This window comes from Leuciscus leuciscus (genome assembly GCF_965113295.1).
Source record: "Leuciscus leuciscus genome assembly, chromosome: 2".
Taxonomy (NCBI): domain Eukaryota; kingdom Metazoa; phylum Chordata; class Actinopteri; order Cypriniformes; family Leuciscidae; genus Leuciscus; species Leuciscus leuciscus.
In genome coordinates this window covers 19,110,054-19,126,958 of record NC_138726.1, presented here as the reverse complement: position 1 = coordinate 19,126,958, position 16,905 = coordinate 19,110,054, and the positions used below count along the sequence as shown (strand labels likewise).

The following is a 16,905-nucleotide window of genomic DNA, read 5'->3' as shown; positions in this document are numbered from 1 at the left end:
TACGAGTTTTCTGTTAAAACGGTGTTGTGTTAGCGGCCAAATCAATTTCTGTTACTTTATTTTCCTATTATCAATGTAAAGCCGCTTTGGAACAATCTACACAGCAATGTCTGTGAGGGTTTTGGCAGTAGCAAGTCTCGGTACTTGCTCTACAGCAGCAGCAGCAGCAGCGTAGCAGATCTATTCCCCCAAGACCAAGTAAATTAACATTGCCATATTCCAATTCCAATTCCAATTCCAATTTATTTATAAAGCACATAATAATAAAACAATGTTGACCATAGTGCTACACAAACAATAAAATATTAAAATATAACAAGCACAAATAACTATAAATAAAAGCAAAATATCTACTCTCAGAGTGTAAGACCCACATACTCTTAGGAGTCTTAAATACACCTAAAACATCTTCAAACTCTTAAAACTGACACCTGTGACAACAGTACTCATGTATGATCGACACTCATGTATGATCAAAAGCTAATGTGAAAAAATACGTTTTAAATAAATGTCTTTTGAACTCACTAAGGGTTGATGATAATCTAATATATTGTGGTAGACTGTTCCATAACCTTGGTGCGGCAGCCGCAAAGGTACGGCCCCCTCTTTTTTTCAGATTCGTCCTCGGAACAACTAAAAGTTTCTGTGACTGAGATCGTAAAAGTCTCTTTGACTTCTGCTCCTGAATCAGGTCCGCAATATACAGAGGAGCTGTACTATCTAAAGATTTAAAAACAAATAATAAAATCTTAAAATAAATCCTAAAAGAAACTGGTAACCAATAGCCTTGAAATCTTGCAGCCAGTGTCTTCTAGCAACTCTCCTTTGGCTTGCGAGCTGGAAAAAACAAACTCTAGTCAGGCCAATCACATTGTTTATAGAGTCGGTGGGCGGGCTTAACAAAATGACAGCAGAGTTGTGGCGGTTCCGTGTGAATTCCCTGCTACTTGAAAACAAAGAAGATGGCTGCTGGCGAACAGCGGTCTTTCGAATCGGCTTTGGCCGCGACTCTGGAAGACTTGGGGCCTTATTTTAACGATCTGAAATGCAAGTATCAAACGCAAAACGCAAGTAACTTTGTGGCCGGATCTCGGGCGCTGTTGCCATTATACCAGAGGTATAAATGACTCTTGCGCCACTTTTATTTTTTCACATCTTCATGGACACCACAATGATTTTCCTCATGTGGAATATTTTTCCTTATAATTATGTATGGTTTGCAAAAATGGCAACTGCTGTGTGTAGATGAGAGAAGCAAAGTGTATGCGCGTTGTGCACACGCTACATTATGGCCAAGTATGCGCCCTTAAAATAGCATCTGAACGCACCTGAGTAAATCTGCTACGGGGGTTAAATCATGTATGTTACATGTGCAGCAGCAGCAGCATGTCTTACATGCTCACATCAATGTCTGTGAATGTATTGGCAGTAGCAAGCCTCGGTACTTGCTCTGCAGCAGCAGCAGTGTAGCAGATCTATTCCACATAGACCAAATACATTAACATTGCCACATCCATTACCATGCCAATCTCTATTACTACACCAATCTCTTGTCATGTTGTCATGACAGAACTTAATATGCTGCATATAGTCTGCACTGGACATGACGAAATGCAAATTGATTTGCAAATCCAATTGTTCTTAGTGTCAGAAGTAGCGCAGAGGCTTTGGAGTATGTCAGAAACGTAACGAGGCATCAGTATACTGTCAGGGATTTTGTGTGTTGCATCGTGTCCTGTCTGGTGTAGGCAGAGTATTAGTTAAACTGAAACATTAAAAATATAAACAGCTTACCAAATTTAGTGTGAAGGCTGTGCCTGTTTTTCCATCAGTTTAACCGCTTTACCATCTCTGGTATTCTTGATTTTTACAAGCCACCCGACCATTTTGTTTTCAGTAGTTTTTTTCTCAAAGCACCTTAGTGAAACGGCTCTAAATGTGAGATTAAATAGCAAAGCTTCAGTGATTCACTAGAGGGGGACATTTAACTAATCTCCCAGCTAATTGTTAGCTATGGTTACGGCAGATTTGGCGCAACTGAATTAGAGCAAAATTCTTGAGCTTGCGTGAAATTAGATAAACGTAGGGGGGCGCATGTCCTAAAAGGTTGAAAACCCCTGCAGTATATGGCTGAATTAAACTAGTATTTCCACTTGCCGTTATGCAGCAATTACTACAAAGATTATTGAGTGGATCTCTGAGCTGTGTGAGTGGAGGCGGGGCTAATTTGCTTATTCATGGATCCACGTATACCAAATGAAGCAAGGGTGTAGAGTTATATTCAAGCAATTTTAAGGCATGGATATTTTTTTTCCCCTTCTTAATGAGCCATGCAATTCAAATTACTTCCCATAAAATGGTCGGATGGAATATCACATGCACATTGTATTTCTCTGTGTTTTAATTCATATATTGTTTATTTCTTTATTTCTTTATTTTATTTTAAGAATAGTCTTATGAGTAGGTTTATGATGTTAGTCATGGAGCGGCATGGTGGCTCGGTGGAACTGTTGCCTCAGCAAAAAGGCCCCCACGAGCAGAACAAATTTTGGTGTAAATCATTGGTAAAGCTGTTCTGACCTAAATGTTCTGAATCATGAAAATGTTCGTATTTTCAAAATTTTTTTTTTTTTTTTTACACCAGCTCCCTACCACGTGCAAATGGTGCATAAAACATTCACACGTTTTATGTTCTTTTAGGCAAACTAATGACACAGAATTTTGCTGCACTATGTACCATAATAATATTTCACTATTTTATTTAATTTTATTTTATTTTTGTCTTTATTTTGATTATTATTAATAATATTATTTTATTTTTTGTAGCTGGGAGTTGAAAACTGTTCAACTTTTGGTAAAACACACCATTCGTCACTGTCACTTTTTACCCGGCCCGGGACAAATACTACATCGACCAACAATCCTACTCGTACAATGACTCATTTGACAATTGAGAAGTTAATTGCTGGTTACGGCATTTTTATATTCTGTAAAATTCTTCAAAATTAGATTCTAGTAACACATTAGTTCTTGGCATTTCATATCATCATAGCAACCAAAACGTCTCAGCTGGAAAAATTATGCGCTTCCAAATTGCTCTCAAACATCACCAGCTAGCTGTTATCAGAAGAGCGCCTGGCATTGTTTTTAGCTGGCTAAAAATGCTGTGACGGACACACATTAATTGAATATTGATAGTTAGGCAAATGGTCACTTATGTTTACGAAAGTTTCAAGAATGAGGCCCAATATTCAAGTTTAAATGTAAGGGTAATGGCACACAATACAAGAGCACAAATCCAAAGTAAATGAGAAAGAAATACCTATGATCTGTGTTTGGCTAACTTCGTTGCTGAGAACAAATCCAAAGTAAACGAGTAAGAAATACCTATGATCTGTGTTTGGCTAAGTGCACTGCCGAGATCAAATCTAAATTATTTTCACATCATAACAGAGCAGTGTGTTAAAGCCTCTTTGTCAGTTAGACAACCTCTTTAAACTTCTAACTGATACAAAACAAATGCAAAAAAAAAAAAAAAAAGGTAAGTGCAAGCCTTCTTTGGAGTGTATGGTTTTTAATTTATTTTTCATGCTTGCTGTTGTGTTTGTGCTGTGCCATTGTTATGCTGTTTGTCCCCAGGGACTACCAGGTCTACCCACCCTGGCTGCATTACACAGCAATCAAATCCTGACTGTGAAGGTTTGTTGGCTCGGCCAAACGGCCCAGGCAGACTCTATGGATTATACACACAATGAGAAATATCAACAGAGCATTTGTCCCCTGTGCCTATGCAGTGACAGACTTGGCCCAAACACAATTGTGTCTGATTAATCCATTCCAACCAATCAAAAAACCCTTTCGGTAACACTTTATAATAACTGCACGCTATTAATCATTAGTTAAGCATTAGTAAACAGTTAATTCATCATTTATAAAGGATTAATAGACATTAACAAGCAGTTTATAAATACAGTTATAAATGCAGTATTCTTAATTTATAAGCATATCTATAATGTGTTTAATAATTGTGTTTTCATACTTAATTAATGATCAATTTATCATTTCTAAATGAAGTATTTCATTATTTACAAACCGGTTATTTAGGAGTTGTCAGTGGTTCATAAGATCACTTAGAAAGTGTAAGTAAATTATTAATAAACTGTTTAAATACATATTATTATTCAGACATATAGTAATAGTTACTTAGTGTGTTAATAAATGGTTTATTAACATGTATTTCTACTGTAATTCAGGGTTAATTCGGGTAGTTATAAAGCATTTAGTAGTGGTCAGTTCACTATGTTTGTGAGCTAATCTAAAGTGAGGACTAGTTATGCTTTGTAAAGCGTTTATAAAGAAGATTTAAAGGCTGTTAATATTTTTATGTTCTGTATCGCTGTGTTGTATTTGTTTACTTTTTCTGTTTAGAAGAAAACTGAGTCTTTAAATCTCCTTTATAAATGCTTTACAAAGCATAACTAGTCCTCACTTTAGATTAGCTCACAAACATAGTTAACTGACCACTACTAAATGCTTTATAACTACCTGAATCTACTACATTTACTTACACTTTCTAAGTGATCTTATTAGCCACTGACAACTCCTAAATAACCGGTTTGTAAATAATGCAATACTTCATTTAAAAATGATAAAGTGATCATTAATAAATTAAGAAAATACAATTATTAAACACATTATAGACATGCTTATAAATCAAGAATACAGCATTTATAACTGTATTTATAAACTGCTTATTAATGTATATTAATGCTTTATAAATGATGAATTAACTTTTTACTAATGCTTAACTAATGATTAATAGCGTGCAGTTATTATAAAGTGTTACCATACTTTCACTCATTATGACCCTCTCTCCAAGTTCCAGGGTTGTCATTATTATGCAGAGTGGTGACAGGAATTTATGCATTCACAGCAGAGCAACTGTTTATTTCCTCTAATAAACCAGTGATGCGTGATTAATTATGTCTAGCCACCAAATATTCTGACCACTGTGTGCTTGTATTCTATGAATGGAATAACTCAAAAGAGACGTATTAAATGCTAAACTAAAGTAGCGAGATTCGGAGCTGGTATTTTTGGTTCACCACAAATCCACCCTTTCCCGATATTTAAATCTATAATGACACAATTATTTGTGTCCTCTTAATTACTGGTGCCCCCTTGAGATAGCTTGACTATGTAAACATCTCATTTAGAGTCCACGGACAGAGACAAATAAGTCTGCATGATGAGTTTCAGTGTTTGCAATTCCTGGAGTCTGCCTGGCTTCAAAGAAAACTGTGATGACAGTGCTTTCAGTGAGTAGAAGTTGACATGTTTCTTCGGATTGGCTCTGTCAGAGTAGGTGTCCTAGCACCCATGAGGTGGTAATTACAGCCTTTGCTGCCAAAGGCAGTTGAGACTTTCATTGGTGGAACCATGGAAAATGTCAATTTTTACTAATGCATGAAGGCACTGGATTGGGTCCTCTGACTCATTTACTTTAATCTAATCAATTTTTGTACTTTTTTTTCCTTTCCCCTTCCTCTTCCGGGACCTCATGCAACTCTCCTCTCCAACTTCTCTTAACTTTGATCTCCAACCTCTTTTGACCTCACACTCCTGCTCAGATGGTCTTCCCTAAGATAAATCATGGCTTTCTTTCTGCTGATCAACAACTCATTAAACGTCGACTCATTAAGGTAGTGCTTGTCCTCATTCTGTTCTCTCTCACACTGCTCCGTCAGACTGGGCTTCTCATCTTTGGCCCATCATTTGCTCTCCATTCTTCTGCTTTTACCTCAGTCCTTAGCTAGACTAGTGACAAACTATTAAAATGAATTACATTAGTGTTTGATAGTAAAAAAAAAAAAAGTCTAAATGAAGATATTGTGACAAGATCATTAATTATTTAAGATAATTATTTAATTTCTACTTTAAGTTTAAATCATATTAATAATTATTTTTATGTAATTAAAAACACTAAATCATTTTGTTAAATTGACAGTATATACTTTATATATTATATATTCATAAATGCAAAATATAATACTGCAAAAAAAAAGGAGGCTCTGAGTTCAGTGATCCAAGCCATCTTTGTGGTGAGTGACCGCATACAAATTACAATGTATAAGTTGTCTGTCAACAGAGAAAAAATACAGAATAAGGAAACTGAAAGCAAAAGTATAAATCACAAATGTTATTGTTCTAATTAATACGGCCAGATGATTCTTTCTGTTCCCTAGTCTAGGCAGGGTTAGAAATAATCTGGAGATAATTAGAAGCAATAATGAATTTTCACAGTAGAACTGAACTGTATCACTATAACTGATTGGATTAATACAGAGAGCAAATATTACATTTGCTGCCATATGCTAAAATTGTTTGATTTAATACTGTGAGATAGGGCTGGGTGGTATGACAGTATATATCGTGAACACGGAAGTGTCTGTCGTTAGAGATTTCACTATATCGTTCATTTTGCAGTATGTAAATATATCCACGTAACACAGTACTTAAAGTTATATATGCATAAGAGCGATACTACTTAAAGTTATATACGCATAAGAGTGATAAAGAAACATGCATGAATGAGAACATAGAGTGGGACTTGCTTGATGTTGAGCGCAATAAGCTTTGAAAAATAACTCAATGCGGTTGGTGCTCACGCTGACTGACACAGCTGAAGCACGCACACAGAAAGGCGCCTCTCTTAGACCGCATGCAATCACGAATTCGGAACATCACTCACTGCTCTTGACTGAATCACTTTTGTATCTTTAATAAGAATCAGTTCATTTTTGATTCATACAGTGAAGACTATGTAGTGTTTTAGTTATACATTTAATTATTAAATTTATGTAGTATTTCTTAGTACATGTTAAATAAACTTATTGTAGCTGAAAAACGTAAAGTTTATTTAACTTGTATCTTTGGTCTATTGTATTTGTCCTACTGTTTGTAATTTCCTTCTTTGTTCTTATTTTTAATAAGAAAAATAAAATAAAAATATCTATATTGAGATATGTATCGGTATCGGTATTGTAAAATAAAATAAAATTCCTCATACCGTGAAATAAGATTTTGGTCATATCGCCCACCCCTATTGTGAGATAAGAGAGGTTCTTCAAGATTCTCTTTGTTAGCTTATCAATGGCCTTTCAATCTGTTTCTCCCTTTCACTGTTTACAAACAACGTTAATGTATGTTATATTCATTGACTTTGACTAATAATGTTTGACGTATGTATATTATTACTTACACAGGGTGACCAGGGTCAATCAGGGCCCCCAGGACCTCCTGGGCCTCCAGGCCCCCCAGGCCCCAGAGGACCCCCAGGGGACACAGGCAAAGATGGTCCTCGGGGAGTTCCAGGGCTCCCAGTAAGTATCTCTAAATTCAAAACCTATCAAAATGTTAGCAGCTGGAGGTTTAGCATGATAATGCAGTGACCCATATGGCTCTGGAAACAATGGCTTCTGTTGAAGGATCATGTTTACACACTCAGTCTGTTTTTTACCAATAGATATCCATTACTTATGTAACCCTTTTCATTTGTGAATATATGTACATACATTTTGACTGAGAGAGTTAAAAAAACTATTATCCACCAACATATAACCCCACCAGGACCTTCACTTGTTTGTTTGGACCAAGGCAAGAGTGTAAAAATATTAGGTGCAGCTCCCTTTTGAGGGAATTTCAATGCTGCGTCATTGTGTTGATGCTATGGGAAAGTCTTCAGCGTGTGCCAGTGAGTCATGAGGTTGTGGAAATCCCCTATCACGGAGTTGAGTAAGCACGGGTATAATTCAGAACCACATGTTGTGGGAAAAGTCGAGGGCTATCTCTCTCCCACTGTGGCATCATCTTTAAAAACAGACTGCCTTGCCTTCAAGGCCATGTTGTATCACATGTACTTTGGTTGTCAAGGCTTATGAAGCAAAGGGTTAGGCCTACCAGGCTGGCCTGCTGAAGGATCTGGATTTTTGCTGGATGCCCCTGTCTGGCCTATTCGGCGACATTGTCAATACCAAAGTTGATAGGTTTCAGGCAGCCAGAAGGCAACCTGAGGCATTCCAGCAGCCTACAGCCTCAACCTCTTGTCCTGGGCCGAGCTCTTGGAGAACAGAAGGCCAGTGTGGAAGTTTTTTTCCCAATTGCAAAGGGCCAAGGGCCTAGGCGCTGCACACAATCCCAGCCTTTTGGGTCTAAAAGCAGATCTCAGCACAGTCATTGCTGCCTGGGCGTCTCCACTCGTCTCCACAAGATTACCAAACTGATTCTCCTTTCAGAGAGTTTGACAATTTCTGCTGAACCTCTCTCCTTGGGTTCTGTGAACTATAGAAAAAGGCTACAGAATTCAGATAAAGTCTCGTCCTCCTCTTTTCAATGGCTTGCTCCCGACTACGGTGCAACAAGATCAGATTCTGTTGTTAACACAGGAGTTATGTACTCTTTTGGACAAAGGGACCATAGAACATATTCCCCTCCCTATGAGAGTCTCAGGTTTTTACAGCCTTTATTTTCTGGTTCTTAAGAAGGATTGAGGGTTGCGTCCCATCCTCAATCTAAGTCTTTTGAACCGTATTCTGCAGACTTACAAGTTCAAGATTAACGTTGAAGCTTATTGTGCCTCAAATTCAATCTGAGGATTGGCTTGAAGGACACCTACTTTCATATAGAGATATGCCTGTGCACATTAAGTTTCGGGGGCAAAGTTTAGCAATATCAGGTTCCTTTCAGCCTGGCCTTGTCTCCTCGCAACTTCACCAAGTGCATGGATTCAGCTCTGGCTCCATTGTGACTCCTGGGCATATGTGTACTAAATTACATAAACGACTGGCTAATATTGGCTCGAAAGAGTTGGTGGTCCGGCATTGCGACGTCGTCTTCACTCATCTAAGGTGCTTGGGTTTAAGATTAAACCAGAAGAAAAATATTTTTTCTCCAAATTAGACGACTGCTTTTCTCAGCGTAGTTTTGGACTTGACTACGATGCAGGCACAGATGTCTCCCGTTTGAGTAGAGTCTATTCTCGCCATGGTGGGCTGGGCAGCTTAAAACTAGGTCAGGAGATTTCTGTCCATCAATGCCAGACACTGTTGGGTCTGATGGCCGCTGCCACCAACATAATACAGTTGGGCATGCTGCACATGAGGCCCTTCCAGTGGTGGCTCAAGAACAAGTGGTTCCACCCTCTATTACATGCACATTACATGGAATGGGGGGATCTCCTCAATCACAACCAATGTGCAGCATCAAACTGGATGATGCGACGGCAGCCATAGTGCACCAGAATGCCCACCACACACCAGTTTATTGGTGGAGAGGAGACAAAGTGTTCATGCTTCATGCCAGTCAGTATATATGGGGATGATTAGGAGGCCATGATGGTGGACAGAGGCCAATGGGCAAATTATATTTAATTTGATATATTTGATATATTTGATATAATTACATTTACACTAATTCATCTTGCAGATGCTTTTATCCAAAGCAACTTACAAATTAGGAATAGGGGTGTCGAAATTAATCGTTTCTACGATGCATCGCGATGCAGACGAGGACGATTCGGTATCGGTTCAGTAATAGACCATAACCAATTATAATGTACTGACGCTTTTCTGACGTCATTTGTCGCGTACGTGCTTTGTCACGGTAGCATACAATGGCAGAGGGAGGTGAGACACGAGTGCGAGAAAATTTAAAATGCTCCAACTACTTTAAAAGCCTACATCTGGGCACATTTCGGCTTTTATGAACAACCTGGTAAGCACGACCTGCAGAAGACACGCGCTGTGTGCGCTCATGTCACGCACAAATAGAATATGCAGGGGGTAATACCACTAACTTGATTAACCACGTTAGCCGTTTTCACCCCGAGCTGTTAACGCCTGGCAGAGTCTGACTGCTTTAGAGTAAGCGGATGAGCTTAATTTTCTCTGATTTAAGTATCGGCACCCGATGGTCAAATTACAATTATTCTGTGTTGTTACGCGTGATTATAAATGGATGATCGTCACCTTCAACAGCGGATTCGGCGACGGTTGATGCGCACATCTTTAATGGTAACATAATACACTGATTAATGAGCACTGCTTTTAAATGAACATTTCTTTAAAACAAAATTTATTTGACAGATGTTCCTTTTCTTAATGGCATTAACAAGCTTTACTCCCTTGAAACTTAAACTGGAATGTCACTGTTTCTGTCACTGCGACTTCCCGAACAGGCGAGCACACGCACACACACGCGCGCACACATCACTTTTGAAGTAAAATTTAAAATTGAGGATGCGGTGCATCGTGATGCATCGTGATATCGAATTGAACTGAATCGATGACATGATAATCGTAATCGAACCGAACCATGAGACCAGTGTCGGTTCACACCCCTAATTAGGAATACAGCAATCAATTAATCGTGAAGAGGCAAATAAACACAAGTCATTGCTTAGTGTAGCATAAGCTAGAATAGAGAGGGATTAAATAAAGTGAAAGCATAGATTTTTTATTTTTTTTATTTTTTTTTTTAATGATGGTTTTCAGCTGTCTTTTAAATATTGTCAGGCATTCTGCATTCCGGAGGTCATTCCACTTGCAAGGAACAGTGAACGAAAATGTTCTGGAGAGTGATTTTGTGCCTCTCTGTGATGGTACCTGGTAGGGGTGTGATGTGGGCCAGCCAGAAGAGCATTGCAGTATTGCTGGGGTTAAACCCCTACTCTTTTTTTTTAAGGACATCCTGGGATTTTATATGAGAGTCAGGACCTTCTGTCCATTCTTAATGCTTTGCTTAATGATACCATTCTTAATCCCTCTACTCAGGTACTTTATGCTCTTAAGGGGGCATTTTTGGGTGGAGTAATCTGTGTTTCACCGCTACCAAAAAGACTATATCACATTGTGTTTGGGATGCGGTTACAAGTCACACGGTTCTACGCCGAGTGTGGCTGCCTCAAAGGCGTTGACGAGGTGCGCCTTTGTAAGATGTTTGTGCTGCAGCAGGCTAGTCCTCTCAGCACAAATTCGTTAGGTTTTACAGTGTGGATGTGAATTCAACCCCTGGATCGCAAATCCTTTTGGGCTGATGTATTCCTGTAACTACAGTTTTGTGCTTGTAGTATACTTTTCATAACCTGTGGTGCAGGCATTCATTCAGTATGGCATAGTGGATGTTAATGTCCCTGTAGTTTTAACACGAGGCAGCATTGACGTTCCCTCGAAAGGGAACATCTCAGGGTTAAAGGGATAGTTCACCCAAAAATGAAAATTCTGTGATCATTTACTCTCCCTCAAGTTGTTCCAAACCTGTATGACTTTCTTTCTTCTGCTATACACAAAAGAAGATATTTTAAAGAAGGTTGGTAATTAAACAGTTGCTGGTCCCCATTGACTTCCATAGTATTTTTTTTTTCCTACTATGGAAGTCAATGGGGTCCATCAGACATTTGGTTACCGACTTTCTTCAAAATATCTTCTTTTGTGTTCAGCAGAAGAAAGAAAGTCATACAGGTTTGGAACAACTTGAGGGAGAGTAAATGATCACAGAATTTTCATTTTTGGGTGAACTATCCCTTTAAGTACGTAACCCATTTCCCTAAGATGGGAATGAGAATGTCTTATTGCCATACTTCAATTATGCCTGTGCGGCTTCTTCAGACAAATTAATCTGATGACGCCGTGTTTAGGTGCCATTTTATAGACATAGTCACATACTACGTAGCATCACCTGACTTTGTCCATGGCCAATAGTATTGTCGCGTGTGAACATGTTATTCAGACAATGGCACACACTGAAGATGTTCCCATAGTATCAATGCAATGATGCAGCATCTCGTTCCCATCTCTGGGGAGACGTTTGTCCTATTCAGTTAAGTCAAGATAATTATATTTGTTTTTTTTTCAAACTTTCTATTACTAAGAAAGAGACTAATACATTTTAATGTTTCCTATTAACAGTTAGGACTAAATATATGTTGTGTCCCTCACAGGGAGACCCTGGAAATCCAGGGGAGATCGGACAAATGGTAAGTGTCTTATGTATTTACAGCTGCTAACATCATAGCCTCTTCAATACAGTTAAAGACAATGCTAGATTTAGTATATCTAATATCTAATGATGGCAATTTCCCTCCTCCTTAATCTGCAAAATGTGTTTAATCGGAAAAAAATTAGACCATCATACTTTTGACAAAAACTGAAGTACTTATTTTTTATAACATTTGCACGAAATGTGAGAACAGCATGACTATTATGGTCCCCCAGCTAGACCAGCACTAGACCAGCACTAAACCAGCTCTAAGCAGCATTAACCAGCCTGAATCAATTAATCAAAATGTATCAGTTAACCCTCTGGGCTTCTTCGTGCAAAAATGCAAGAAAACGTTTACGTTTTCATTTTTTTATTTGTTTTGCTTCATCGGAGGGGGATGAAACTTGGTGACTTTTGTTATATTACCTATGTGAACACACAAAAAAATCAAGGAGATGATTCAGATATGTTAAAGGGTCGTAAAAAAAAAAAGTCACACTTAGCTTCCTTCGTGCAAAAATGACCGACCATAGGAAATGAATGGGAAATACGAAAAAATAGGAAAACTCAGAGAAACTTTTGGTGGTACAAACTACAGATCAGCCACTGTGCAGAAAAAAAGTGCACAGCAATGAAGGGGTGACACTCTAAAACATCAAGAGTGCAAATCATTTTTAGTGAAGTCCCCCTACATGTTAGCTGCATCTGGATACAATTTATTTATTTATTTTTATAAAAAATTGGGATAAAGGAATCAAAAGTTACAGCATTTGGAACAGAGTTAGCCTTTTTGTACAGTCTTTGACGCCCCCTCATGGGCAATTGTTTCTCCATGAAGAATATCTTGTCATAAAAGCAATAGATTATGTTAATTTTGGGCTCATTTTAATTGTAATAATATGCTGTAAAAAATGAAGTGCCATTTTCAATGATCTGTGAATGTTTCATGAGCTGTATGATGTTTTTGACACATTGCAGTACATTATTTTATAGATTATGAAAAAAAGAAATTCTATTTATCAGCAAATAACTCAGCAATACTTAAGATTTTTTCAAAGTGGATACATTCACTGTAAAGTTCAGACTCTAAGCTTTCAAATGACATCAACTTTGTGTTAATCAAGGCAATTTTTTTGAAAAATATGGTAATGAATATTTTCGCAGCTAGGTGGCGCCTGCTGGCGGTACACTCGGTTTTAGAGGGATTACTCAGCACCATAGACAGTATATAAAATGGACACAGCGACCCCATTGGATTCAACGGAGACAAGTGAAGTCAATTAGAAGCACTAACTTCCTGATGGTCGAGCGTACTGCACAGACTCAAACTGAGCTTGACGACGTAGATGTGACGTGAGCAACCCGTCTATTTACTAGTAGCTGTACCAAGAGAAATCTGAATCATTCCCTTCCGAAACTTGCAGAGACGGAGAGTGTGAGTAGGAGGTGTCCATGAGCTATTATTATATTTTTAAAGCCACTAGATGACGCTCTTCTCACTTGAATTATTATTTTTTCTAATGGATTCTAATTCTAATGGAAAAAATAGCTCATAAAAATTATATAATTAATGCAAAGTATCATAAAAATCTTTAAAAATTCTAAATAATAATAAAAAAATATTATTGAACAAAAATTTATTTCATTGTTTTTCGTGGGGGAAAAAAAAGTTACATTTTAAGGCTTCGGTCTCTTTTGCACGAAAGGAAGCCAAGTGTAACACATTAACGAAGAAGCCCAGAGGGTTCATCAAAAATTGTTCATATTTACAAAATACAATTATGTTGGTCAGTGAAAACATTGGAAAACTTTTTTCTTTGTACTTTTGTCAGTTAAAAAAAGGTAAAAGAGAGTTAACAAATCACAGATTGATGATTTTATTGCATTTTACAAATTGTCCCAACTTTTCTGGAAATGGGGTTGTAGTTATCGTTATCGTTATAGTTATCTTTATAGTTATCATTCTTGGTGTGAACAGGCCTTAATGGTCGAAGAGATGGCACATCTTGAGTCTTACGAGGAAAATCACGAGACTTTCTTCTTTTAAGACCCCTAAATGTGACCTCTGGAACGCAGGACTAAAATCCTCTAAAACAGGCAACTTGACCTGGGAGTCACATTATTTTTTTCATTTTTTTTGTGTGGTTTTTTTGGGGCATAAGAACGATTTTTTCATCAAATCCTTTTATCATTTATCACAGCCTGGTCTGTCTTGAGTATGCTGGTCACTTGATTTGCTTCAAGTTTTTTGTGATAAATTAGTCAGCCTGACCTAAATCCAACATGGCTACCGGTGGTGCAGGACATTCAGATTTTGAGGAAAGTAAATATATATTAAACTTACTTTTCTTCTGGAAAAATAATAATAATACTGCTAACATTAATTGTGAACATTATCTTAAGGTGCTGAAGAAGAAAATTAATGAATATGTTCATGTTGTTATTTAGCACATTTTGAAATATATGTGACTCCTGAGTCGCGTTGCCTGTTTAGGGTATAAAAAAGGGATTAACCCTAATTTTGACCATCTTTGTATTTTGAGTTTTTAATTTACTGTATTACAATTAAATCCTAATCTAATCATGACAAACTATATATCGTTGGAAAGGTCTAAGACTCCTAAATAGATATTTTAGCACTGTTTTTTGTTACAAATTATGTAGGAACAGTAATAGATGAATTTATGACAAGAGTGCACCTCAAAAAATCTACATCATAACAGGAGCTCTGGCGTTTGTCACAAAAATTCGATGCACACACTTTTAATAATTGAAACTTTGGTTTTCATGCTAAAAGTTCATAATAAAACATATAATCTAGTATTTGTCAATAAAAAAATATAAAATAATATTATCCTCTAAAAAGTATAATATATATATATATATATATATATTATCCTCTAAAATACAATATTATCTTTTTTATCGCCTTTTTTATTACATCACATATTTTAGTAGTTATCATAAATTAGGTATCATTTGAAAGCTTACAAACTCAGAATTCATCCTGTGAAACCCGTTTTGAAATTGGACGTTGCGTTACCATAGAAACGGTAGTCTAAATTCTTTTATCTGGCTCCACCCCTTTTGGGCGTAATCATGTTTCATAATTTATTATCAAAACCTTTTCTAATCTTGACAAAATATTGTCAGAAAGGTCTGAGTCTCAAGGTTCGATATTTTGTGACAGAAGTGATATTTGGACAGAAATGTATTCATTTGTTATGGCAGAATGCATACAATTAAATTCAATGGAATGTATGTCACCCGGTGGCTATTTTTGGTATTACGCCTAAACAAAATCTCATGGGAAATTCAAGTTTTGTGATATCAACTTCAAATTTGGAACACAACATGGTTAGATATATGGCTTTAATTTGATATTAATTTTAGAGTAAAAAACAATATTTTGTAAATTAGATATTTTAGGTAAAAGAATATTAAGTACAGTATATTTGATTTACTGTAAATTTAAACTTCCATAACGGTTTCATACTTTCATTTTTTTTAAGTGCTTTCACTTCAGCAATAATCTGCTGAGTGTTTTCTTTAAAACAAGACCAAACTTAGGTCTATACCCAAAAGCATTCTTGAATTAGAACCATTTAAGTTTGAATAGTGCATTTTAATGTCCATTCTCAAAAAGGCAGTGACAGTTAAGGGGTTAAAGTACCATTTTTATGGTAACGCAAGGTCCGATTTCAAAACAGTTTTCACAGGCTGAATCTTGACAACATTATGTCAACATTAGATCAGAGGAAGTATAGGATATAATTGTTTTAAACATGCAGTGGCAAGTGAGCCAGTAACAGTTAACAGATTAATGACTTGGTCCTTTTTTATACCCTAATCAAGCAATGTGAACTAGGAGTCACAATTCATAAAATCCCAAATATATCAAATATTAAAAAATATATATTTTGGATATGTTTTACTTAAGTCCAGATGATATAAAAAATGACATGAAATGATTTGTTGCTTATCATTTTCCACTCTTGCCTGTTTAAGGGTTAAAACCACAGAGACTGCCTTTACATATCAACATGCATCAGATCATTCCAAAATGATGCTAGATGGGCTTATAATCAAGCATAATTTCATTATATAATTCTACATTTAGATCTGTAACCCACACATTTGACTATAATGTTGTAATCGCTCATTGTTTATATCCTTTTTAATAACAATTTAATAGTTCATGGGATTTATGGAGTGCTTGGGATCTGTGTCAATGATTTCTCATTTCTCGAATTATGGTATGGATAAAATCCATGTAAAATGTATTGTACTCTCATTATAAAATTCATGTCGAAATCATACCCTGCTAAAGTCAAGAGACCATGTGACTAATCAGATAACATGAAATTTATGGTGAGAAGAAGAGAAAATCAATGTCTTATTGATCAGAACTCCTCCAAAGGGATGGACAAACATCTGAGTTTAAAAAATCAGGACACGAACAAAGCATTAGACGAGAACACAAGATGACGAGATGAGATCAGATCAGATCAGATTTGGGAGACCTGTTAAATGGGTTAAGACTGAACAGCATCAAATAGACATTACAAAAAGTAGCTTTTTTAAGAAATAGTATATTTGATTCAACATAGAATTTATTGCACATAACCTTTTAGGCTACCACCATTAGGGTGAGTAAATGATGACAGAATTTAAATTTTGGGGTGAACTATACCTTTAATGGGAAAGGAAGAGGGGGGGGAGGAGGAGGAGGAGGAGGGCAAGAAAGAGGAAGAGGAGGAGGAAGAGGAGGGCAAGAAAGAGGAGGAGGAGGAGGGCAAGAAAGAGGAAGAGGGGGAGGGGGGCAAGAAAGAAGGAGGGACAATATTGCTTGTGATGTTGACGAAGTGC

At 36.9% G+C, this 16,905-nt stretch overlaps 1 protein-coding gene across 2 annotated transcripts in view; it reads left to right on the top strand.

Annotated features, from left to right (window-relative positions):
• The window catches only part of col25a1 (collagen type XXV alpha 1 chain), a 719,149-nt gene that overhangs the window by 523,919 nt on the left and 178,325 nt on the right, over positions 1-16,905 (top strand). The window contains exons 7-9 of one of the 2 annotated variants that reach the window (XM_082152225.1): positions 5,631-5,702; positions 7,266-7,382; positions 11,996-12,031. In XM_082152225.1, the coding sequence (XP_082008351.1) occupies positions 5,631-5,702; positions 7,266-7,382; positions 11,996-12,031 (225 nt within the window). Of the gene's footprint in view, positions 1-105; positions 3,700-5,630; positions 5,703-7,265; positions 7,383-11,995; positions 12,032-16,905 lie in introns of those variants that run through there. The other variant, XM_082152224.1, reaches the window with a different exon arrangement.